Source organism: Nannobrachium achirus, assembly GCF_963921795.1.
Source record: "Nannobrachium achirus genome assembly, chromosome: 15".
In the NCBI taxonomy this organism is placed as follows: Eukaryota; Metazoa; Chordata; class Actinopteri; order Myctophiformes; family Myctophidae; genus Nannobrachium; species Nannobrachium achirus.
In genome coordinates, this window is record NC_137822.1 from 61,166,559 (window position 1) to 61,193,602 (window position 27,044).

At 40.8% G+C, this 27,044-nt stretch overlaps 1 protein-coding gene across 1 annotated transcript in view; it reads right to left on the reverse strand.

Annotated features, from left to right (window-relative positions):
* The window catches only part of LOC308299989 (uncharacterized protein), a gene marked incomplete at both ends in the record, with an annotated part of 35,945 nt that extends 9,986 nt beyond the window's left edge, over positions 1 to 25,959 (reverse strand). The window contains 17 exons of the mRNA XM_080743755.1: positions 7,338 to 10,495; positions 10,848 to 11,007; positions 12,607 to 12,740; positions 13,446 to 13,711; positions 13,911 to 14,003; positions 14,668 to 14,820; positions 15,016 to 15,145; positions 15,232 to 15,405; positions 16,038 to 16,155; positions 16,316 to 16,415; positions 17,240 to 17,409; positions 18,578 to 18,764; positions 20,409 to 20,537; positions 21,062 to 21,155; positions 21,944 to 22,088; positions 23,574 to 23,710; positions 25,777 to 25,959. Coding sequence (XP_080599881.1) covers positions 7,338 to 10,495; positions 10,848 to 11,007; positions 12,607 to 12,740; positions 13,446 to 13,711; positions 13,911 to 14,003; positions 14,668 to 14,820; positions 15,016 to 15,145; positions 15,232 to 15,405; positions 16,038 to 16,155; positions 16,316 to 16,415; positions 17,240 to 17,409; positions 18,578 to 18,764; positions 20,409 to 20,537; positions 21,062 to 21,155; positions 21,944 to 22,088; positions 23,574 to 23,710; positions 25,777 to 25,959 — 5,531 coding nt within the window. The remainder of the gene's footprint in view (positions 1 to 7,337; positions 10,496 to 10,847; positions 11,008 to 12,606; positions 12,741 to 13,445; positions 13,712 to 13,910; positions 14,004 to 14,667; positions 14,821 to 15,015; positions 15,146 to 15,231; positions 15,406 to 16,037; positions 16,156 to 16,315; positions 16,416 to 17,239; positions 17,410 to 18,577; positions 18,765 to 20,408; positions 20,538 to 21,061; positions 21,156 to 21,943; positions 22,089 to 23,573; positions 23,711 to 25,776) is intronic.
* Between the last annotated feature and the right edge of the window lie 1,085 nt (positions 25,960 to 27,044).

Here is a 27,044-nt window from a genome sequence, read left to right on the forward strand (position 1 = left end):
AACCAGCTGTGTGTGTGTGTGTGGGGGGGGGGGGGGATTTTTTACATTGATGCTCCTCCATATTATCATTTAAGCACCAGTTAAAGTTACTTGCCATCCCTCATATAGTGTGCACAGTGCACAACCCATAACTCACACACTGCACATCATTTCAGAGCTCATATCTTTGAACGGGTAAGGGCTAGTACTTAATAATAATAATAATAACTAGAATTGACAGAGTCAATTTTGACAAGTATACCTGCAGCTCGCTAAATGTGCAACCTTGTGTAGCGGTTGGTGTTAGCATTAGCGTTAGATTTTCTTTTGGTGTTAACATTAGCGTTAGATTTTTTTACATTGGCATTTTTTGCATTAGCTTTAACATTATCGACTGTGCCACAAACGGTTCATGAGATATAGAGGCACTTCCTGTTTGGCAAAGGGCACTTCCTGTTTGGCGAAGGAAGCACCAATTAAGGTTAAGGACTCTTAATCAAGTCATATGACACCACCCACGGGTCTGTACGACAAACGGTTGATGAGGTGTAGGGTCACTTCCTGTTTGGCGAGGGGCACTTCCGGTTTGGCCCCAATTAAAGTTAAAGACTCTTAATCAAGTTATATGGCGCCACCCACACGTCTGTACGACAAACGGTTCATGAGATATAGGGTCACTTCCTGTTTGGTGAGGGGCACTTCCTGTTTGGCGAAATAGGCCCCAATTAAGGTTAAGGACTCGTAATCAAGTCATTTAAGGCCACCCACAAGTATGTTCGACAAACGGTTCATGAGATAAAGGGTCACTTCCTGTTTGCCGAAATAGGCCCCAATTAAGGTTAATAAGGACTCTTAATCAAGTCATTTGACACCACCCACAAGTCTGTACGACAAACGGTTCATGAGATAAAGGGTCACTTCCTGTTTGGTGAGGGGCACTTCCTGTTTGGCGAAATAGGCCCCAATTAAGGTTAAGGACTCTTAATCAAGTCATATGACACCACCCACGTGTCTGTACGACAAACGGTTCATGAGATAAAGAGGCACTTCCTGTTTGGCAAAGGTAACTTCCTGTTTGGCGAAGGAAGCACCAATTAAGCTTAAAGACTCTTAATCAAGTCATATGACACCACCCATGCGTCTGTACGACAAACGGTTCATGAGATGTAGAGGCACTTCCTGTTTGGCGAAGGGCACTTCCTGTTACAGAGGGGGCGGGGCTTAATCAATTACAGCTCATCCCTATTGGCCAGAAAAAGACCAAAGTTGTGTGTGCATTTTAAAGTGTAAGTGATGTTGCTAGGCAAAAGTATGTCAGAGTAATGTGGGGCCAAAGTTTCTGGGTTTTTTTCGGAGTCAACCCATTCAAAGTCAAAGGGGGTTTTTGAGCGTAGTTTTTTACGAATTACGTTGCCATGGTAACACGGATCGGGAAGAAAAGTAATAGCACACCATTCCTGGCTGAGACGCACATTTTGATGTATATATTGCGGGGGTGGCGTGAATCGTGTGGCAGATATTAAGTGCGGCTCGGCCGTGAATGGTGTGCTATTACTTTTCTTTCCGATCCGCATTACCATTGCGACGTAATTCGCAAAAAAACGACGCCCAAAAACCCCATTGACTTAGAATGGGGGAAATTTCGCCACCCCCCGCAATATATACATCAAAATGTGCGGCTCGGCCGGGAATGGTTTGCTATTACTTTTCTTTCCGATCCGCGTTACCATGGCAACATAATTCGTAAAAAACGACGCGCAAAAACCCCCATTGACTTTGAATGGGGGACCAGAAACTTTGGCCCCACATTACTCTGACATACTTTTGCCTAGCAAAAAAAGCTGTAATTGATTAAGCCCCGCCCCCTCTGTAACAGGAAGTGCCCTTCGCCAAACAGGAAGTGCCTCTACATCTCATGAACCGTTTGTCATACATACGCGTGGGTGGTGTCAAATTACTTGATTAAGAGTCCAAACAGGAAGTGCCCCTCACCAAACAGGAAGTGACCCTATATCTCGTGAACCGTTTGTCATACAGACGCGTGGGTGGCGCCATATGACTTGATTAAGAGTCCTTAACCTTAATTGGGGCCTATTTGGCCAAACAGGAAGTGCCCCTCACCAAACAGGAAGTGACCCTTAATCTCGTGAACCGTTTGTCGTACAGACTTGTGAGTGGCGTCAAATGACTTGATTAAGAGTCCTTAACCTTAATTAAGTGTGCCTGCCATGCAATGCAATGGCAAAACACTTATTGTAATCCGCCATACTTATATAGTTAGTTAAGTGTGCCTGCCATGCAATGCAATGGCAAAACACTTATTGTAATCCGCCATAGTTAGTTCACAATCTTCTTCCCACGTAATAACTGCTGCACGATTTACCACCCCCGCAATATATACATCAAAACGTGCGGTTCGGCCGGGAATGGTGTGCTATTACTTTTCTTTCCGATCCGCGTTAAAAAAGGAAAGGATTGCAATCTGCATTTGAAAAATACATACACACTATTATCTGTCACCGGAGTAATGACAATGACAAAGTATTTAAAATCGAGGCGAAAGCTCACCGGTCGCAATGCAAAAGTCAGCCACGTCTTGTCCATTAATATCGTGGATAGACAACAATGTTCTTGCATTGCAGGTTAAGTAATTATATTATTTTATTTTAAGTTAAGGTTCAGCCATGACTCATAAGGGGCTATCTAATGTGTTTTAGCCCCTTTTGGTAGCCCTGAATACAGGACGGTCATATACATGACCGTCCTGGTGCCGCCTCAACTTGAGGAGTAGTGGGCAATCGAGCCCTTAACGGTTTGAGCTAGGAACGTCAGATTTCAAAAATAAAGTGCTTACCTAAGCCGACTTTGATAACAATTTGACGCCGCACAACGTTCATTACACGCCGCTACCGGATTGTTGAATAAAAAGCATTTTTGTCCGAAATTATTTTGCTTAACATAGGACTTCCGCCTCTAGTGGACAGTCGCGTCATCTCCGGTTGATCATTGTAGTGAACGGAGATGATGCGATGACGCGACTGTCCACTAGAGGCGGAAGTCCTATGTAAAGCAAAATAATTTCTGGTCCAAATCGTCCAATGTGTTAGTTCTCCTAGCCCTGATAACGCTGTGTACTCGAGCTAATCTAGCCCTGAACCAGGACGGTCGACTCGTTGATAATCTGACGTACGACCGTCCTGGGTGAACCTTCACCTCAGTTTGCGCACGTGAATCCGTTCGCGTCTACAAACTACACAAACGTTCAAATTTCACAAACAAAGTGTTTGATAAAGTCACAACCGATAGCTTACCTTGGCCGGCAATGTAGAAATCCTGTCCGGCATTGCGTTCTTTAATAAAAAGCCTTTTTATCCGATCGTGTTATGTTTTCCCATATATTTCCTGGGGTTACGAACTCCATAGCTTCTAGCAGCCAGACTCTGTACACACCGATGCACGCCGCCATGGCAGCTTGCCAAGTCACCTGCCTTTGTAATCTGTTGCTAACTTGGCATTGGACAAGGACGGGTTTAGGAGGGGCATAGCGACTGGCTCATTGTGTCAGACAAAGGAAACTTCTCGCATGAAGTCTGGCTCTGATGTGAAGGAATATTGGCATTCATAGCAGTGGCCATTGTCTTCATGCATAATAATTAATGGTCGGCCAGACTCGACAATTAGCACACTGCTCATAAGGCCCCCTGTGGAGTGCACCGTTCTGCACCTAATCATTCCCAAATGTGTGTACAGCGTCTACAGAATGCAATAGGCTACTTTATTGACTGGCCCCTCCTTTATTTCCTCTGTAGGCTACTATTCAGTTAAAATATTAAAATAGCTGCAATGCTGATGCCCCCCAACCCCAACTATAGCTATATGGCATCTGTTTATGCCAATTGTTCAAACACTCAAATATCCAACCGCTGCGTAAAGGCGCACTGGAGTTGAGCGCTCAGGACCGTGTGTGTAAAAGCGCGTCTACGAGGCTTGCAAGGAAACAATGTAGGGTAGAGAAATGGCCTACATGAAACCCAAAACGTAATCCATCGATATAGCATTAGATTAGGTTCACGTACTTCAGGTCCCATTTCTAATAAGGTCCAATATTGACTCATCAGCGTGGTCCTACTGGCCGGAGCTTTGATTGATTTAATTAATTGAATACTTTATTAGAAGTTTGCATACAGGAAAAAGTAGGCTACAGGACAGTAGTTCGGGGACGGTCCCCTTTTCCGAAACACCGCTATTCCGACGGACCCCTATTACGAAAATAAAAATAGAGACACCTCTATTACGAATATAGGATTCTCTCCCCTTCGCTCACCCCCCCCCCCCCCCCCCCCCCCCCTCTCTCAACCCCCCCTCACCCCTCGCGCTCATTACTTAAAACAGCCATCACCCATTCCCTCTCTCAATGATTTGTATAGGACTCTCTCCCCTTGCGCTCACCCCCCCCTCCCCCCCCTCTCTCTCTCACTTGCTCGCCCGCTCCCCCGCTCCCTCTCTCTGTCTCTCTCTCATTTCAGTCTCAGTTTGCGATGCACGCAATGCATGTATAAAGCCATGGGAATTAAGGAATGCACGCACGGTCAACAATCAACCCATAAACAAACATGATGATACAACTGATTTAAGTTCTTCATGAGGAGATGCCATGGAGTGGAGACAGTAGGAAGAACACCACCAAAGTCTTTTAAACTCTTCCAAAGTTGCACAACGTGCGCATGGATTCATGCACTGTCACCACTCGACAGTGAGTACTGAGTAGCCTTTTTAATTAATTGCTGGCCAGATGAATCTATCAACCTTATGAAACAATTGCGCAGACCCGCGCAATTGTCAAGACGTATTGTATTGTAATTTGTTGCCAAGAAACATGATGCAATAGCCTACAGAAACACCTTGTTGTGAAAGAAGTGTGCCACATATGCAGACACAGCCTGCGCGATTGTAGTCCAATTAATTCCCTTATGCAAGATTGAAGCTGTTTTTTTTTTTCTTTAGCCTACTTTTCATTCAATTCGTTTTCAGTCCCATGCAGTAGGCCTAATAGGCTACTTTAACTGTTGCTATTGGCTGTTTGTGCACCTGCTTGTAATTTATGCATTACAATTATTAAGTCCGGTATTTTTTTCAGTTGTCCGGTAAATTTTAATCATGCCGGCAGTTTAAAATCCTAGCGCGAAGTGAAGTCTGATATAGGTCTATATACAAGGAATTCATGATCATATTATAGCCTATACTTCTGCTGCTGACATGACAGTGAAATTAGAATCATTAGGAGAGAGAAAGGCCTTCATCTGAATGTGTGAGTGGCTTATTGGAGGGCTGCATCTTTGATGCGGGCATCCGATAGTTACATTTCAACTATATTATTTTATTACATTGTAATCACAAGATTGATACAGAAGTTAAAGAGAGAGAGAGAGAGAGAGAGAGAGAGAGAACGGACTGCGCCTAAACACTGTTCGAACGGTGTGAACGGACTATAGGGACTCATGGACTAAATATTAAATAATAGCCTAAATAATAGGCTTTTCGGAATAGCGGGGTCTTATATAAAAATTGGAACCACCGTTACTCCGAACAATGCAAGTCAACGTTCAGAAAAACGGTCTTTCGGAGTAACGGGGTGTAACCCAGTAGTTCACTGATCAACTAAAAGGATTTAAACCACTATTAAGCTCAATGGCTTGTTTAAATTGGGGTCATTTTGTATTCAATTAAACTCCTTTTGTTGTTGAATTCTCTCTTTGATAATAACAAAGATATATAGCCTATACACGTGCCACGACTCCATGGCCCAATAAATCTAGCAAATGCATGAAATTATTATATTGTTATTATGTTAATGCCACATGATCCTTTTGTTGTTTCTTCGAATCAGCAGTGTCAATATAAACAATTTGTAAAACTCTTAAGAGAGAGAGAGATAGCACAAAATGCAGGGAGGGTCCATTTGGTTATATAACGCCCAGGTTGTTGTTTTTACTTGCATGCTTTGCATGCTTCTTAGTACTTTTTCTTATTTAATATTGTTATTTTTTGGGGTTTTTAAATATATATTATATTGTGGAAGTCGTCTATGTGATTCATTTTTATTGTGGTTATAGTTGAATAGATGACTGTATAGATGTCTTATTTACAGTTTGCCAATTAGCTACAGTATAACAATGTCGGCTTTTCAGCAGGTTTCAAAATGTAAACGTACAAAATTGGTATAGGCCTATATCAAAATATACTTAAAGTACAGAAACGCTGTTGTCTCCATCTCATGGTGAATACGCAGAATTACACAGGTGCGCTGATAAGAAACTATCAAAGTGAATTGATCCAGGTGGTGTTAGGGGTGTGTGGTGAACTACAAAACGAGCGCTCTTACCCCAATCTAACTGAGTTACCCAAACTGACTGTAACATATACATTTGAATTGTTGAACCGTTAGGGTTAGGGTTACTCTTTTGTTTAGTTGCGTTGTAAAGCTGCACTAATGTTCTGAATTTTGACATTGAGGCACAATGGCACAATGAAGGTACAGCAAAATGGCACCTTAAACCCCCCCCCCCCAGCCCAAATGGCACCAAATAATAATAAAACTTACGGGGGAATTAAAAGAACAAACATGGAGACAGCAGACGTGACCTCTCTTTACACAGCCTTCACTCGACTGCCCTCACTGAGCCGTGAGGCGTTTTATTAAACACACCCAAATCAGAGCAAAACACACGCCCACTCGCAGGTGGCTCAAATCAAATCATCATCACTTCAATCAGTTCACATTAAGTTGCCCATGAATGTCCTTTAGTAAATAGAAAGATAAAGACAATAAAGATGCAAATAAAGATAGAAATACAAATAAAGATTACAATGTGAGAGCATAACTTAACAGTAAATGGTAAATGATGCATTGGACAGATCCAAACACAATGTAAAGTAACATCAAAGGTGAAACACCCTCCCCTAAAACAATACCCTCCCCTGGATGATGATGCGTACGTCCAGAGACAAATTAACTCACCATTCTGAGCATAATTAATCAAAAAACTACAGATTACAGAAAAAACACATGGAATGTTGAAAGGTCAGGTTTGTTTGGTGTAATTGAGGTCAGGAAAGATGAAAAAAGACTAAGAATAAATAAAAAGGACATTTTTATGTCATAAGACCTTTAGTCCTCTACCGATACCTCGAGGTTCAGTGAGGTTTTCTCAGAGCTCCCAGCTGAATACTTCATGTTGAGATACAGCCTATGGTCAGGGTTAGGGTTAGGGTTAGGGTTAGGTTTAGGGTTTTTCAGCTTGCCAACAGTCGTGCACAATGGCCTAACGGGATCTGGGCGAGCTATTGAATGGTAACACCTGCCCTCATTGCCAACTTTATCAACAGCAATAAGTTCTGCTATCTGAGAGCAACAGGAAGAGGTGTATGTTGCCTGAATCGAGAGAGCATCCAAGCTGGTGTGCTGGAGAGTTCCATCACCCTGGCTCAGTACAATTCTCTCTATGCCAGTACCAATACCATCAGTGAGGTTAGCTGAGAGCTCCCAGCCGAAGGCTTCACATTGAGATACATCCTCAGGGCAGTTTTCAGCCTGTACACTGATGATGTTGCACAGTGGTGAAACAAAATCAATTGAATGGTAACACTTGCCCACATTGCCAACTTTATCAACAGCAATAAGTTCTACTGTCTGAGAGCAACATGAAGCATTGTATGTTGCATGAATCAAGGGAACGTCCAAGTCAGTGTTCTGGAGGTGTCCATCACCCTGGCTCAGTGTAATTATGTCTATGCCAGTACCAATACCATCAGTGAGGTTCGCTGAGAGCTCCCAGCTGAATGGTTCACATTGAGATGGATCCTCAGGGCAGTTTTCAGCATGCACACTGACGATGTTGCACAATGGCGAAACAAAATCAATTGAATGGTAACACTTGCCCACATTGCCAACTTTATCAACAGCAATAATTTCTACTGTCTGAGAACAACAGGAAGCATTGTATGTTGCATGAATCAAGGGAACATCCAAGCTGGTGTGCTGGAGAGTTCCATCACCCTGGTGCAGCTTAATGCTATCTATGCCAGTACCAATACCATCAGTGAGGTTAGCTGAGAGCTCCCAGTTGAAGGCTTCACATTGAGATGGATCCTCAGGGCAGTTTTCAGCCTGCACACTGACGATGTTGCACAATGGCGAAACAAAATCAATTGAATGGTAACACTTGCCCACATTGCCAACTTTATCAACAGCAATAAGTTCTACTGTCTGAGAGCAACAGGAAGCATTGTATGTTGCATGAATCAAGGGAACGTCCAAGTCAGTGATCTGGAGGTCTCCATCACCCTGGCTCAGTGTAATTTTTTCTATGCCAGTACCAATACCATCAGTGAGGTTAGCTGAGAGCTCCCAGCTGAATGGTTCACATTGAGATGGATCCTCAGGGCAGTTTTCAGCCTGTACACTGATGATGTTGCACAGTGGCGAAACAAAATCAATTGAATGGTAACACTTGCCCACATTTCCAACTTTATCAACAGCAATAATTTCTACTGTCTGAGAACAACAGGAAGCATTGTATGTTGCATGAATCAAGGGAACATCCAAGCTGGTGTGCTGGAGCGTTCCATCACCCTGGTGCAGCTTAATGCTATCTATGCCTGTACCAATACCATCAGTGAGGTTAGCTGAGAGCTCCCAGCTGAATGGCTCACATTGAGATGGATCCTCAGGGCAGTTTTCAGCCTGTACACTGACGATGTTGCACAGTGGCGAAACAAAATCAATTGAATGGTAACACTTGCCCACATTGCCAACTTTATCAACAGCAATAAGCTCTACTGTCTGAGAGCAACATGAAGCATTGTATGTTGCACGAATCAAGGGAACATCCAAGCTGGTGTGCTGGAGAGTTCCATCACCATGGTGCAGCTTAATGCTCTTCACGCCTGTACCAATACCATCAGTGAGGTTAGCTGAGAGCTCCCAGCCGAAGGCTTCACATTGAGATACATCCTCAGGGCAGTTTTCAGCCTGCACACTGACGATGTTGCACAATGGCGAAACAAAATCAATTGAATGGTAACACTTGCCCACATTTCCAACTTTATCAACAGCGATAAGTTCTACTGTCTGAGAGCAACAGGAAGCATTGTATGTTGCATGAATCAAGGGAACGTCCAAGTCAGTGATCTGGAGGTCTCCATCACCCTGGCTCAGTGTAATTCTCTCTATGCCAGTACCAATACCATCAGTGAGATTAGCTGAGAGCTCCCAGCTGAATGGTTCACATTGAGATGGATCCTCAGGGCAGTTTTCAGCCTGTACACTGATGATGTTGCACAGTGGCGAAACAAAATCAATTGAATGGTAACACTTGCCCACATTGCCAACTGTATCAACAGCAATAAGCTCTACTGTCTGAGAGCAACATGAAGCATTGTATGTTGCATGAATCAAGGGAACATCCAAGCTGGTGTGCTGGAGAGTTCCATCACCATGGTGCAGCTTAATGCTCTTCACGCCTGTACCAATACCATCAGTGAGGTTAGCTGAGAGCTCCCAGCTGAAGGCTTCACATTGAGATGGATCCTCAGGGCAGTTTTCAGCCTGTACACTGACGATGTTGCACAATGGCGGAACAAAATCAATTGAATGGTAACACTTGCCCACATTTCCAACTTTATCAACAGCAATAATTTCTACTGTCTGAGAACAACAGGAAGCATTGTATGTTGCATGAATCAAGGGAACATCCAAGCTGGTGTGCTGGAGCGTTCCATCACCCTGGTGCAGCTTAATGCTATCTATGCCTGTACCAATACCATCAGTGAGGTTAGCTGAGAGCTCCCAGCTGAATGGTTCACATTGAGATGGATCCTCAGGGCAGTTTTCAGCCTGTACACTGACGATGTTGCACAGTGGCGAAACAAAATCAATTGAATGGTAACACTTGCCCACATTGCCAACTTTATCAACAGCAATAAGCTCTACTGTCTGAGAGCAACATGAAGCATTGTATGTTGCATGAATCAAGGGAACATCTAAGTCAGTGATCTGGAGGTCTCCATCACCCTGGCTCAGTGTAATTCTCTCTATGCCAGTACCAATACCATCAGTGAGGTTAGCTGAGAGCTCCCAGCTGAATGGTTCACATTGAGATACATCCTCAGGGCAGTTTTCAGCCTGTACACTGACGATGTTGCACAATGGCGAAACAAAATCAATTGAATGGTAACACTTGCCTACATTGCCAACCTTATCAACAGCAATAAGTTCTACTGTCTGAGAGCAACAGGAAGCTTTGTATGTTGCATGAATCAAGGGAGCATCCAAGTTAGTTTTCTGGAGGTGTCCATCACCCTGGCTCAGTGTAATTCTCTCTATGCCAGTACCAATACCATCAGTGAGGTTAGCTGAGAGCTCCCAGCTGAATGGTTCACATTGAGATGGATTCTCAGGGCAGTTTTCAGCCTGTACACTGACGATGTTGCACAATGGCGGAACAAAATCTGTGATCTGGAGAAAAAGGAAAAGGTGGGAATTCAGTACAAGTGTACAAAATATAATATAGTAATTGTACATAAAGACTACAGTAGATAATTTACACTTTCATTCTGTTGTCGCTTGCTTTACTGTAAAGCCTGAGAATCCAGGCATTTTATTAAAGAGAATTACAAACTTGTTGTAATGCTGTTTAATAATAACTTAATATATATGTATTTATTTGATTACACCGGCACCGGTTTACTATGGAACGATGCAAGTCACAAACAATACAAGTTGTGAATGCATGCCCCACCCGGTTTTGTAGTACCCATTGTTTGTAGTACATTTATCGTATGGTTACAGTTTGAACAGGGTTGTTTACCTTGCTAACAACAGAAAGTCTTAGGACAGCATAGTTGGAATCGGCACCGCTGGATGACTTGGCGTCAATGGTTAGAGTTACAATTGTGCCTGAAGCTGTGCTTCCAGGTGGTGTAATGGTCAGCGTTGCATTGGCATACTTGCCGGATGTCAAAGTTATGCTGTCACATAATTGGAGAGGAGGGTTGAACAGGATAATGGAGGCTGCTATTATGACAATATTAAATGTGAGCATTGTACAGTCAAATCTACGAAGGAGTATTAGGGCCATCTGGAAGAGAGAGAAAAAATAATCTTCCGGTGGGGGCGGGGCAAATGTCTGACATTTAAGTCAGAGATCTAGTAGTAAAATGTTGTATATTTCTGACTTCAAAAACTCACATAATTGCGAGATAAATCTCAGAGATTTCTGAGAAATTCTTGCATATTTCTGACTTAATAATCTCACAGATTTGCCACATTAATCTCACAAATGTGCATGTTATAAACACGCACGTTTCTGGCTTCATGAATTCAGAAAGGTAGCCATTAACGAGGTGCACTTTGGATCAAAAACTAAAAATTACACTTTGCAATGTATGACTTAATTACAATCGGATTTAGCAGTAAAAGGAAATAGGTTAGCTTACTCTTGAATTAAATTAATAAATTAATCAAATGTTGACTTCGTTGTGACTGGGTAGCTCACCAAAAATAGCCGATCTGCAAGTTCACAAGCATGTTGTAGACCCACCACATTGTGAGCTTGTAGATCGTCTATTTTTCAATTAATCAATTAATTAAGCCATACATTATTTGTCTTTTTTTTTGTCTTTGATCCAAACAAAGTGCGCCTCCTTAAGGGCCACTTAACCTCTGGGACAACCCGATCTTATTTTATTGTCGTTTGGGACACGATCAACACAATCCTGAGTTATTTTTTGTGTTCAATCTGTTTTTTTAGATATTTTAGTATTTCAGCATACATGTACTAGTGATGCGTTTTGCATCATATGATGCAAAACGCATCACTGATGATGCAAAATTCTGACTTGATGAAGTCAGAAATGTGTGTGTTTATAACACAAATTTGTGTTAATGTGGCAAATCTGTAAGATTATAAATCTGGAATTTGCAAGATTTTTCTCAGAGATTTCTGAGATTAATGTCGAAAAAGAAATGTCTGACTTAAAGGACAACTTTAGTTTTTTTACAACAAGGGTTCAAATTTTAGATTGTAATTAAAGAATATAAAAGATGAGTGTTAAAATTATTACATTTACTTCTTTCTATTGTTCGGGGTTCGGGCTAACCCTAACCCTAACCCTAACCCTGTCATTTTACACAGAATAAGCCCATTCCCACAATACAACACAACCTTTCATGGTTGGATGTGACTTATGGGGGCTAGAAGTGTTACTGTAAATAGCAATAAAGAAAGCTGGCTTATTGTGTCTAAAAATACATATTTTGCCACTTGTACGCATGCCCTCATGCGTACGCATGCCCCACATTTTAGCACAGTAAAGGCAATAAAACAATAGAACGAAGCAAATGAAAACATTTTAACACTCACTTTCTTTACTCTAATTACAATCTAAAATATGAACCCTTGTTATAAAAAAACAAAGTTGTCCTTTAAATGTCCGAAATTTGCCCCGCCCCCCACCAGAGGATTTTGATTTTTTCTCTCATTCAGATGGCCCTAATACTCCTTCGTACAAATCAAATGTTGAGCCAAATAAGTATTGCCTGTTGTGTGTTTAGGTCGTTTTCCTCACCTTGATGGGGATGTCATGGCAAAGCCTCTGTCATTCTTGGCATTGATGGTGTATGTGCCACCAGAGCCCTGGGTCATCACACTGAATGGGAGGGTAAAGGTTTTCCCTGGCTCTAAACTGCGGTCTACTGCTGCCTGAGGAACAACACAGTGGAGTCGAGCATAATATATTTCTTAGTATGATTTTCTCAAACAACAATAAACCGGGAAAAACAGTTTTCCCGGTGAACCTGAGCGCAACGGTGGGGGCGAGGGAGTGTGGGGAACACACACACACCACGTACTATTGCCGATGATGGAGAGGGTGTATAGCTTTAGGCCTATGTATTAAGAGGCACTCTTGCCGATTTCGGAAGAGACTCGTCGCCAATTACAAGATATGTAAAAGTTATTTGGGGCCATGATGGGGCCTCTTCTTCCCACTAGGCTACACATTTATATTGTCTGTGTTATTGTTTACAACCACAATTATTAATGTGTGGCAAGATCGCGGTTCCACTAGTTTTACTTACTAGGCTAGTGTAGGCTTAGAAGCATTTTCAGAAGTTAATTTAATGTTTTCCATTTAATGATTTCCTTTAATTATCCTCATCTATCTTGCGCTAAAGCACGCAACTGTTTTCGCCATAAAGCCTAGTAGGCTTTTCAGAAGTTAATTGAATGTTTTCCATTTAATGATTTGCTTTATCGTCATCTTGCGCTAATGCACGCAACTGTTTTCGACAGGTTTTAAGGTCTTATTTTAGTTGTTTCTCACAAGCTCGCAACCCTCCTTGCCCATTGGCCCCCATTGGTTCACCGGGAAAACTGTGGTCGGTTGATTGAAGTGAAGACACTGACCTTGATGGTAACCGTGGAGACAGATATATGGGTGGTGGACTGCCTCTGGAAGCTCCTTCCGGACACTAGGTCTGTTCCTTTCACCATAACCACAAACTCACCCATTGGGACACTATCAACTATAGCCAGGATATCTCCATTACCCATGCCAATTAGGGTGCCACTGCTTATGGCACCACCGTCCATACCCAAACCAACGTTATCAATAGACACAGAATCTGGACCCTTTTCACCCATCACCGATACCAACAGGTTGGCAGGATGGCCTGGATTCACAGGACAAGACAGAATAGAAAATACATTGATATAGCCGTGTGATTATGTAATTGTCTATGATCTCATCATGTACACATCTTGATACTACATCATTTCTTTAGTTCCTTCTATTTTAGTAAATGGTTGGAAAAGTTTTTATATGACTACCTATGAGTGTAATATTTTGTGTGACAGCTTTATTGTCTGTACCTGCGTTTGGACGGCCGGTGATTACTCCATAACCTGGGTGAGACCCCCGGCAGATCTCAACAAAGTCATAGATAAAGGTGGTGACACTCTGACCTGGAATGACACACCGAAATGTTAATTAACCCATTTAGGCCTAGAATTGTTGAATGCTTTAACCAGTGAAAAATAGCAGATATACAAGCTCGCCGCGCTGCGAGCTTGTAGATCTGCTATTTTTGAAAAAGTCGTGAAAATGTGTGCAAATCTTTGAATATATGTATTTTCTAAGTGAACGTTTGTAACTTAAATTTTGCTTCTGGGTGGTCCCTGGAGCTAAATATTTTGAGATGCGGGTCCGTGGCCAAATAAATATCATTTTGGGGGTCCTTCACATGAAAAGGTTTGAGAACCACTGACATAGTAGTCTCTCAAGAACAGACTAACTGAGCTCCATTTAAGTGAAAAGGACCTTTTCTTTGACGATGGCTGGCCAGATTGCTGACATAGAAACATAGGTTTTTCAAAAAACCTTACAAGGATTCAAAAGACACTTATCGGTTAAAAATTCTAATTTTCACGATTTTTCAAAAAATAGCAGATCTACAAGCTCGCAGCGCGGCACTCGGTGCCGCGCTGTGAGCTTGTATATCTGCTATTTTTTAATAGTTAAAGCATAAAATAATGATACGCAATAATGTGTACCCGTTCTAAATGGGCAATTGATGAATACAGAGAGAAAGCGGTTGTGTGAAAAAGCAGACAGGTGAGTATATGTGACCTGTCACTTTGAATGTGTATGGATGGCTGGTGCTAATGGATATCTGCCAGATTCCTGGCAGCTTGGCAGCATTGAGGCGTATTCTCCACAGGTTCCCCACAGCTTGAATGGTCCCCAAATTACCACTGGCCTCACTCTGTCTCTGGGTAACACCTGGTAATGTGACGCATAGAAGAGAAGAAGATGAGACTAGATAAGACACTTCATAAAATGGATGCAGTATTGTTCCTTCATTACAATTGGCTGAGCTGAACCATGTTCGAAGCCATTCTAATATGTTCTACAGACACATAACAATCACTGCATGATTGTTCTCACTATTACTTGTTATTGGGTGTGGTACCTTACCAAATGGGTTGGTCAGTGTGAAGAGAATACCACTTCCAGTAATGTAGAGAGTGACATCTGTAAGAGACCCGTCCAACACAAAGGGGAAGGTCTCCGTCCCAGCGCTCCTACTTCGCTGAAGAACCGTTACCTGAGGAATCACAGAAAATAGTTTAATTCCTTCCACTTACCTAAAACGTAATTACTTTATGGCCCTTTGAAGCTGCGTGTGTTTACCAGGGCAGAGGTGGTAGTGTCAAGAATCATGTCAGTGGCCAGATGCAACTGGCTCTTAGACACTTCAATGGCCTGGCCCCCTGAAGCCAGAGCTAGTTCTTTGTAGTCATTGAAAGTACCGGCTTTAAGTGAACGACGACGCCTCCCACTGGACCCCGTCATGAGAAAGGACACCTGGTAAAAAGGTGGAAAATGAAAGAATGTAAAATGAGAAAAGTAGTCCTATAAAACAGGGGTTCCCAAACCTTTTTTGTCTCAGGGCACCCAATAAATATTGTTTTAATCCGAGGCACCCCTACATTATAATTTTCACTCCCAGCACCTTATATTTATAGCATATTGTCGTTGTCGGGTGGAAACCTTGTATGTCCAAAACCGTTCGTTTTGTATTTGTCATCTATAAAATGTACTAAACTAGTGAAAACAGCAGATCTACAAGCACACAACGCCTCGTTGTGTGCTTTTAGATCGTCTGTTTTCACTAGTTTTGTGCGACAGTCTTGATGAAGCAGGGTTTTGCTTTACCAAGAGACATACACATTTGAAACTTGGAAATATTTTTCTGCCCGACAGTGACGATATTTTAGTGATTATGTTGCGAGGAAAACGTTGAGATAATAGCCATATGGGTTAGAACTGACTGGAAATAACTGTGTACTTCAAGTTTAAAATGATACTAAATATTTTTTCCAAATAAATTCCAAATATTAATGATCTCGCGGCACCCCTGGACTGCTCCGTCACCCCTGGACTGCCCCGTCACCCACTTTGAAAACCCCTGCTATAAAAGAGGGATCTGTAATTACCGTTGATTTGGTGCTCATGATGAGTGCTAGAATGGTGTTCATTAGTGCAACGTCTTTGGCTGTGGCATCAGTGAACACGTAGATTTGAGAGGAGGCAGGGGCAGCCAAATCACCGGAACTACTTAATATTCATTAGAAACTGACCAGAACTCTGACCACGGGACTCTGGTAATCAATTAATACATTTTTAACCACTGTTTTAATGGCAAATATTTCACACAGCTTTATGTCAAAAATAGGTGAACTAACACTTTAACTTCTGTACCTGGAGTCCTGACAGGCACATCTCAGGGTAATCACCACCTCCAGACACAGAGATCGCTGACACTTTGCCTTTCATTACATCACCATCAGGAGTCCTTGTTATGGGTCCAAATGCTACACAAACATGCACACATTTCTTTTACATTGCAGGACCACAAATGTATCATAATATTAATAATTCTACTCAGTAAATTGAGTCATTTAGAGTTTGTTAGGCTGACAATCAACGTGTCCATCAGCATGTTCAGGTTTCGGTAACAAGCATTGCCCAGGTAATGTGGGTGAAATGGGCTCCCCTTCCTCTCTCCCCCAATCTGCCTTTATATAGATAAACTATAATATAACAAAACTTAATTGTTAGCTATCTTGATCCCCACTAGTGAAAAAAGTAGTTAACATTCCAGAATATAAGTAATTGTGTACATAAGTGTATTTCTTAGCATCATTAAAGGAGCTATAGTCAACTTCTTTCTTGAAAAACGGATGCTAAAATAAAAATAATATTTTGAAAATATTGTATAAAAAAATAAGCTTCATACATGTGTTTCTATTCAAAAATGACCACAAAAAGCATAAAATAATGATAAAATAATAATTTTGGCCATTGTCAGACCGACACTTTGTTTACATTCTAGTCTATTCTTTGATAGGGTTAGACTAGGGTGTAAACAAAGTGTCGGCCCGACAATGGCCAAAATGATTATTTTATCATTATTTTACGCTTTTTGTGGTAATTTTTGAATAGAAACACATGTACTGTATGAAGCTTATTTTTTTATAAAATATTTTCGAAACATTATTTTTATTTTAGCATCCGTTTTTCAAGAAAAAGTTGACTATAGCTCCTTTAACCATAATTAAGATTTTTCTTTTGTTGTGTGAAAACATGTAAAAGGTAGGTCCATGCTGTAAAGGCATTACAATATATCTTATCTTACTTGGGTCATTGAAGGGGACCAGAATATATTCAGAAGGTTCATCCTGCGTTCCCTTTTTGGTGTCAATGATTTGATTAATAAGGTTCCTGACTACTGCAATGTCATCAGACATGCTGCCTGTGGTGTCGACGACAAAACACACAACGGATGCACGATCGATGCCAACCATCCTGTGAGAGACAAAGATCATATTGTTGGATTTTTCTCGCGGAGGTACAGCAGTGTGAAACCCTGTGGCGTCAGTTCAGAAAAAGCTAAGGTATGGCAACATGACTGGCGTCTTGCAAGACACCAGTCATGTTGCCATACCAACAGGCATGATACATCTATTTTAAGAACTACATTCAATGTTTCCCCCGTTTCTACGGTTTCTTGGGCTGGCTAAACTTGGCATGTTAGTAAACGAAACGTGCCACAATTAACAATAATTAATTGCACCTGTGCAGCTGACCTGGGAATATAACATGTTGTCAAGATGGGGAGAATACAAGTGTGAAGAATATAATTCTAATACCTTGTTAACTCATACAGTGCCAGGCGACTTTTAGAGCAACTTTCTCACTATGTGCTTCCCTGCCAAGCGACTTTGGGCGACTTTTACTTAGAAAAAAAACAAAAAAAAATTTTTTTTTCAAAAAATTTTTTTTTTCAAAAAGATTGTTTGGACCCCAAAAAATGTAGTAGGCATGATAGAAATCGCGAAATTGCATGTTTAACCCCCATAGCAACCCCATCTATCAAACATGGCAGCCATCTTTGTTTACATTTTAGGAAAACATAATGGCTATTATCTCAAGAATGCCTGAACGGATTTCCAATCTTTTTTTTTTGTTTGAAAGCTGTGAACAGCCTGCACAAACATGGTGCATGATCTGTGCATGGGTGTGCATGATCTGTGCACTACAAATTACATGGAAGTCTATGGAGAGGGCTGGCACTAATGCCACTCGAGGGCATTTTTAATTGGCAGTAAGTGAGTTAAAGTGACCATTTTGTTAAATTTTGCATTTGTAGTTATTTTACTGTAATTTAACATAACATAGTAACCAGAACAGATAGGCAAAGAGACATTCATGGATTTATATTTAAAAGTAACTTTTATTTCCCCCCTGGACCCAGGGTATGGCAGCTGCATACCCCTGCCATACCCAATTGACGCCCCTGGTGAAACCAAAACAGGGTTAATATAACGACTCATGGTAGAATACCTAGTATAAGCATTTTACTGAATGTAATTCAGGAAGTTTAATTTGTCATTTTACATTGTCATAGTTGCACACTCATGTCATTTGCATTTGTTTGTGTAATAATGTTTTGCTTAATTCTTTCTCATTGTACCTCAAGAAGTCGTTGTCCCCAGCAGCTCCACGGATGTCTTCCAGCAGTTGGAGGCTGGCACTGGTGGCTAAATTGACAGCAGCTGTATAGAATGCCACGTTATCTGGACGGCGCTCATCCTTGTTAATGCCACCGCGAGGGACCACTGTGCTGGTCAGGTCAACAGGACCCCCGTGACTGCATTTACCTTGCATAGGACAAAAGGTAGATTAGCCATGAAAAAAACTGAAATGTACTACTTTCCAAAAATATACTGCATTGAGAACTGGAAGTCATTATGACATAAATACTATAATATAATACACATATGAATTTTAATAATATTTCGTCCCATTCTACAAATAGGCCTACAGCAGGGTTCCCCAATTAGTTTTCTTCGAGGGCCGAATTATGTCTAGGGTACCAAGCCGAGGGCCACAACATTGCAGGGGCCGACGGTGGTGTTCCCACTACTCCAGCGACAGTTTTCGTCGTTGTCAGGTGAAAATCTTGTATGTCCTAAACCGGTTGTTTTGAATTTATCATATTAAAAATGATTTAAACTAGTGAAAACAGCCGATCTACAAGCACACAACGCCTCGTGATGCGAGGCGTTGTGTGCTTGTAGATCTGCTGTTTTCACTACTTTTGTGCGACGGCCTTGTATGATTTGCAAAAGAACGTACAAATTTGGAGATACGAGATTTCAACCCAACAACGACGATATACTAGTGTTGTTGCTGCTCTTATACCACCATTATTACTGGGGTTGTGTGGGCCAGACAGTAGCCCCCCACGGGCCACAAATGGCCCGCGGGCCGCCTATTGGGAAACCCCAAATACAATTATGAAGACTTCCAGTAATGTAGAGAGTGACATTTGTAAGAGACCCGTCCAACACAAAGGGGAAGGTTTCCGTCTCAGCGCTCCTACTTGAAGAACCGTTACCTGAGGAATCACAGAAAATATTTGAATTCCTTCCACTAACCTAAAACGTAATTACTTTATGGCCCTTTGGAGCTGCGTGTGCTTACCAGGGCAGAGGCGGTAGTGTCAAGAATGATTGGTCAGTGGACTGATGCAACTGGCTCTTAGACACTTGTGCAATGCAATGCAAATACATTTCTACAGAAATTCAAATATTACCCCCTAAACTTTTTTCGGTCTATTAGACGTCAAATATACTAAAGCAGGTCTAAAATACGTCTAGATTTGAAAGTTTTTTAGACGTCTAATATAAGACTAGACGTTGATTAGACATCTAATAGGTGTCTATATATAGACAGTCTATATTTTATATATATATATTTTTTATATTTATGTCTATATGTCTATATATAGCTGTTGAATTAACGTCTAATCAACGTCTAGTCTAAGCTTAGACGTCTAAAAAACGTTCAAATCTATACCTCTATTAGACCAATTTTAGCTAGACGTCTAATAGACCAGTGTTTCTCAACCACTGTGCCTGGGGACCTTTGGTATGCCCCTGAGAAGTGTGCCCCTTGAAACTGCTTGAAAGCCAGTATTTTATTTATCATTTAAAAAATGATTTAAACTAGTGAAAACAGCCGATCTACAAGCACACAACGCCTCGCACCGTGAGGTGTTGTGCGACAGCCTTGTAGGATGAAGCAGGGCTTTACTTTGCGAAGAAACGTACACATTTGAAACTTGGAGATACAAGGTTTCTTCCCGACAGTGACGATATTTACACCCCCGTATTATGTTGGTGTGCTCATGGATTCTTGGGACATGAAAAGTGTGCCCATGCAGAAAAAAGGTTGAGAAACACTGTAATAGACGACTATTGCTCAGTGGGTATTTTTTGAATGATTCTCTGTAAATATACCTTTAGGCTTGGCTTCAGAGAAGATTCCCATGTAGCCTGAGGTGAGTTTCTTCTCTTGTAGAATGTTAGGAAGGATAGGATTGGGACATGTTCCACTGGCACAGTCACTGCAGGTTGCAACGTCCCTCTCTACACGGCAAACACAGATTAACAAATAAGTTATAAATAGATTAAAATATATCCACAACAAACACCTTTAGATGGTGTTACAGTGAACTGAGCTTTAAAAATGTTAAAGTCACAAAGACACAAAATTGCTTTGTGAATCATCCCCACCTGCTAGTGGATATACCGTTGTTACCTGTTGAGATTGGCACATTTCCTGGGGCAAACTGCCCAGATCACACATGTCACGCGTGTTTTCTTATTGTATTTATTTATTTTTCACTTTCAAAAAGCACCTGCAATGTAGTGGCATTTGAAACTACATTGCCGTGCACATCATGGGGTGATCACTGCTTGCCTTCCTGTGAATTGTTTTATTTAAATGTGTGTTTATTTTCTGTTGATTTCGTTGCTGAGTGAGGTCAGCAGACAAAGTGAAGTGAGTGAGATGAATAAACCTGGGTGAAATGTGCCAATCTCAACGGGAAACATATGTACTCGAAATCTTGAGGGTGCGGGGTTGGGGGGGTCAACAAAAAGAGACACACCTGCCAGGTTTTCCAGAGGGAGGTCTGGGCGGATGAGGTTGACGTATGGCTCTGTGAATCCCAGCTCCACCCAGTTACTATGGCTGTAGAAGTCCTGAATGTTCAGTCGAGCACGCACAGTTGCACACACACATGCGCGCACACACAATTTCAGTTTTGTAAAAAAATATATATATCCACGAGTTTCCAACGCCCCATAGTGCACTGCGCAGACGCTGTACCGAGCTTCCGGCGCAGCAGCCGAGTGTGATTTACAAGCTCACAACAGGCTGCATCTGCGACGCGACGTGAGCTTGTAGGCTATGTCTGCTGTTAAACCGGAAGTGTGGTCCAAATAATCTCAAGTCGCCTCCAGCAAACTCCCGCGGAAAGAGGTGGAGATATATATATATATATATATATATATATATATATTAGGGCTGGGACTTTAACTGATTAATTGCGATTAATTAATTACAGAAAATTAACGTGATTAAAAATGTTTACGCATTTTAATCGCACTTAGTTTTTGCACCACAGAACCTTCAGCTTCGGGCATACTGATCATAGCGATGCACCAACCAAGAAGAGACAACAAATGCAAAGGGAGAGGTAGCCGATCAGAGCACTTTGCTTGGCCCAGTGGATGCGAAATTTAGATTAAAAAAACTCACTCGTTGATTCACTCATACAATAAAATGTGTTTCACTTGAAAAAATGCTTATCGGGTCAAATATTAATATGCGATTAAAATGTGATTAATTGCAATTAATTAATTACAAAGCCTGTAATTATTTTGATATTTTTTTAATCGCATCCCATATATATATATATATATATATATATATATATATTTTTTTTTGTTTTTTCTTTTTTTTTTTTTTTTACCTCTCGCTCTCTCACCTGTAGGATATGCAGCACTCTTCCCAGTGTTTCCCTTGCAGCTTGGAAGTTCTGATTGCGGATGTTGGCCTTGATGCTCGCCACACCCTCTGTGATCAGGGCCCGCCCCTCAAGAAAAGCCTCGTTGTTGAAGTGATGGGGAGGACTGAAATTATGGAAATGAATTTGCAGTAGATTTGAAGACTCGTCAAGCCTTGAAAACTGTTATAAGAACTCACTGTTCTGACACACAATTATTAGAGAACGGTACTTATGTCAGAGATTATACAGGCATCCCACTCCAATATATATAAGCTTTAAAGGGATATTCCACTTTCAACAGGGAAACAGGGGAAGGGCTTCTCTCCCCACACACACCCATTGTAACTTCAAACTTCATTTTAACCATGATAGATTCATTAAAAACACCCATTATTGTTTCTGGTGACTCAAACAACCCTCCATCTTTCCATAACTTTTTTCATTTATTTTTAATAATTATTTGGGAAAATGGAAAATAATGAAATACAAAAAATATTTTTTTTAAATAAATGTAAAATGTTATTGAAAAAACACAGCCTGCTCACGTATTAGGAGGGTAGTATGAGTAACCAGAAAAAATAATGGGTGTTTTTAATGAATCTATCGTGGTTAAAATGAAGTTTGAAGTTACAATGGGTGTGTGTGGGGAGAGGCCCTGGGCCTGGAGGGCCTGGTAACATTTCAAATATCTAAATATTGAATCAAGCAAATTAAAATCTGTTCAGGGTGTTCATAAAAGCCTGATTAGACGATAAAATGACCAAAAGTTTTTTGAAAGTGAAATATCCCTTTAAGGCATACATGGGCAACTGGCGGCCCGGGGGCCACATGCGGCCCCCACCTTCACTTAATGCGGCCCTCAGGTTAATACCGGAATACTGATATATTATTGATTTCAGCTGTTAAAATTCCAAACATGACCTGGTTTAATTCCATCAGTCTATATTAGTAGCTTAAAGGAGCTATAGTCAACTTTTTCTTGAAAAACGGATGCTAAAATAAAAATAATGTTTCGAAAATATTTTATACAAAAATAAGCTTCATACATGTGTTTCTATTCAAAAATGACCACAAAAAGCGTAAAATAATGATAAAATAATCATTTTGTCATGGTCAGACCGACACTTTGTTTACATTCTAGTCTATAGACTAGGATGTAAACAAAGTGTCGGCCCTACAATGAAAAGTTGACTATAGCTCCTTTAATGACTAGTATAGTAGTATTAAAATGTTTTTTTTTTCTTTCTTTTTTTTATGTCCAATGTATTTGTATTTAGGTTCATGAGTAAATAACTAAATGCGTTTGAAATTGAATCAAAATGTTACATTTCAGGATTCCAATTAAAAAATAACAAAAATTTATTCAGGATTCCAATTCAAAAGAGGCAAAATTAGACGATCTACAAGCTCATAACGCATCACAGCGCGATGCGTTTTGAGCTTGTAGATCTGCTATTTTTGCTTCTTTTGTATGAGACATGACAAAGTAGAACGTAGCAATATGCAATGTGGCCTGGAGTGAAGGTGGAAATATAGTGGCCCTCGCCATCATCAAAGTTGCCCACCCCTGCTTTAAGGTCTAGTAATTCTTATGACAAAATTCTCCCACCTGTTGTCGAAATCACAGTCCACCAGTCTATTCCCGATGTAGATCTCATTGAGAGCAGAGCGGAACTTGACAGCTGACACCACGCCTGTCGCTTTGGGACCTAGACAGGCCTGGACCAGCTCCTCAGGAGAGTTACCCTGCAGAGTTCAGATGGGAAAAGAGGCTAGTTTTCTAGTAAATATCTATGAGAAGAGCAGGGACGTGCTGGCCATTGGGAAAAGCGGGACAACTCCCGAATGGCCGGTTCATTCCTGGCCGGTCCAGGCCGGCCATTAGGAAAAAAATTAAAATAAATTGTCGGCCTTCGTTCTATTTTGGGGGTTGGGCGGCCAACAAAGTAAATCGTCACTGTCGAGCAGAAACCTTGTATCTCCAAGTTTCAAATGTATACATTTTTTCGCAAAGCAAAGCCCTGCTTAATCATACAAGGCCGTTGCACAAAAGCAGTGAAAACAGCAGATCTACAAGCACACAACGCCTCGCACCGCGAGGCGTTGTGTGCTTGTAGATTGGCTGTTTTCACTAGTTTAAATCATTTTTAAAATGATAAATACAAAACAAACGGTTTTGGACATACAAGGTTCCCACCCGACAACGATGAAATATAACTCATGTAATTGGCCCACTGGCTTGTCACAAATCTTTGAGTAGCAGCAGCGCTATAGAGAGATCTATAGAGAGATCTCTCTCTCTATAGCGCGCAATGAGGGCCTCTACAACTCTTTTTCCCAGGCTGAATCAGGGGCCCAGCACGTCCCTGGAGAAGAGTACAACTATCAGATTCATTTGTGGTAAACCATCAAACACAATGAAAAATCTAAGACAACCTAATAGAATCTGAAAAATGTCTGTGGAAATGTTGCATAGAACTGTTTCTAGTCAGTGATTGTTTTAAGAAGAAGTGGAACGGACCAAGACACATTCACTTTTCTGATTAATTTAATATAATAATCCCATTTGAATCAATCAGATTGCTCTAATGGATTGATAAAATATAGCTTACATTTCTGTCACTAGTGGCGTTTCCATAAAGCCTCTTGGCCCTGCAATACCCAAATTAATTTCTACTTGCCCAAAAAAATTGTAAAACATCAGATGGTGTTGTAGGAGTCCTAATCACAGGAAAATGTAATGTTTAAAAAATAATGTTTTTGTAAGGTTTTATAGCCATCAATCATAAATCATATATCATGCTCTAATTTGCATTTTGGGGATATCTTTCACAATAATAACATATGTACATGTTCTAGACATTCTAATGATCACGAAAAAAATATTACAGGCATTTTACTTATGTTTAAGTGAGGAATAGCTTCAGTGAAAAAGTCAAGACTCTGGACTCCAGAGAGCTTTAAGTTGTGTGAATGTCAGCCTCTGTGGGGGCCAATGGCATTGTAATACTAAACAATTAATGGTGATGTTAATGTGAAAAAAGAACAGGAAAACAAATTATAACATTTTTTTTTTAAATTATTTAAATTATTTTGCCAAAAAGCAATGCTGGGCCTTGCAGGGTTAATGCGCATTTAAGGCTTATTCGCAAAATCTTTTTATGGAAACACTTCAAAATGCAAAGGTGCGAGGAGGTGGATTTTGAGGCTTTATCGAATTAACTAAATGCGCATTTGTGAATGGAAACGGGTCAGACAATAAATGCGAATAGATTATGACGTTCTGGTCCATATCGTCCTCCTTTAATACTTTCCCCCGCCGCTTAATTAACGTCCATTAATAGCGTTAGCCCACAAAACAAACCGGTTGTTACACACGGAGTGACCCTTCGTCATCACACCGTGTTGCGCGTGCCAAAGGTGCCCGATCTACAAGCTCACAGCAGCTCGCATCTGCACGTCTCTCGGTCTGAAAAAAATCTGCCCCATCCCAGCTCTGTGCAGTGTGTGCAAGCCCTGCGGGAAGTATTTACAGCACGTCGGTCAGACGGACCCAGGCAGGATCTCCCAAGAATCGCATTTCATCCAGTTTAATGGAAACAGGCTAAATTCACTTTGTCTTTATACGCATTTCTGATAATTCACTTCCCTAATTCGAATACGTTTATGGAAACATGGCTACTGTGTACATTGAATAATATACATAGTGTATGATGGGAATAAGTAAATAAGTCAGACCATTGAATTAGTCTGACTCATTAAGAAAGTTATGATACTGTGTGTACGTGTGTTAGTGCGCGCTTCCTACCCACCGTAGGGTTGAACTCATGACCAGATGATTCAGCCACTGCCCGACAAGTCTCTCTCACTTTTTTCAAAAGAGCCGTTGCTGTAATGCTGACATGAGAGGATGCCTCTTCTCCGATGGGGTTAAAGGCTATGGCCCCGCCTGATAGGGCCACGGTAAGCAGGACAACACCCAGCACTGGTGACATCGTCAGTCTTAAAGAAAGGTTAGATATACAGTATACCTTTATTATCCCACGGGGGAAATTCTGTGCACAGCAGTCTCTCGCAGTTTAAGGTTACAAGTTACAAAGAAGTAAGAAAAAGAAAAAGAGTACTGTAGTGTACAGTCCAAAGAGCAAGCACAAAAAAGAAGAATATAAACAAAGTGTCGAAAAGCTATTGCAAAAAAGAAGAATACATACATAAAGTGACCACGAAACATTCAACGCTCATAAGTGACACGTCACACACACACGCACACACGCACACGCACACGCACACGCACACGCACACACACAAAAAAGCTATACTCAAAGCACAACTTAACAGTGCCAAACAAAAAAGTGCACATAACAGTCAATGCAGTCATGCAACACAAGTATCACACCGCCATATCAACACAGCAATAGTACTCAGTTCAACCAACACAACCCAATAGTGCAGGGCCAGAAAATAAGTGACGAAAGTCAGTGCAAATAAATCAAGAATATATATATATATATATATATATATATATATATATATATATATATATATATATATATATATATATATATATGTGTATATATGTGTATGTATGTATGTATGTATATATATGTATATATATATGTATATATATGTATATATATATATATATTCCCTTTTTTCAGCAATAAAGGGAGCCACAGCAAGCAAAGGTTGTAAAGCAATTACAGATGAAATTAAAATGATAAATTCCAAGAGAATCACAAAAGATTTACAGATACAAAAAGGTGCAGAAGCTCCCAAACACATCAATTCCATCAGCCAATGTCATTGCCTCTCTTACAATTTACAATTTAGGCATTTGGCTGACACTCTTAGTCCAGAGTGATTTACAATAATATGGCAGCACAAGGTAATACATCAAATGCATGTCAATAGTAATCTAGGATCATAGGTAAACCAATAATCTATCATCAGTCTAACAGTAGACTAACAAAATAATCTGTACATTGAAACTATACACTAATGTCAACAAACCTGGCATTAGTCTACACAATATGCTCTCTCTCTCTCTCTCTCTCTCTCTCTCTCTCTCTCTCTCTCTCTC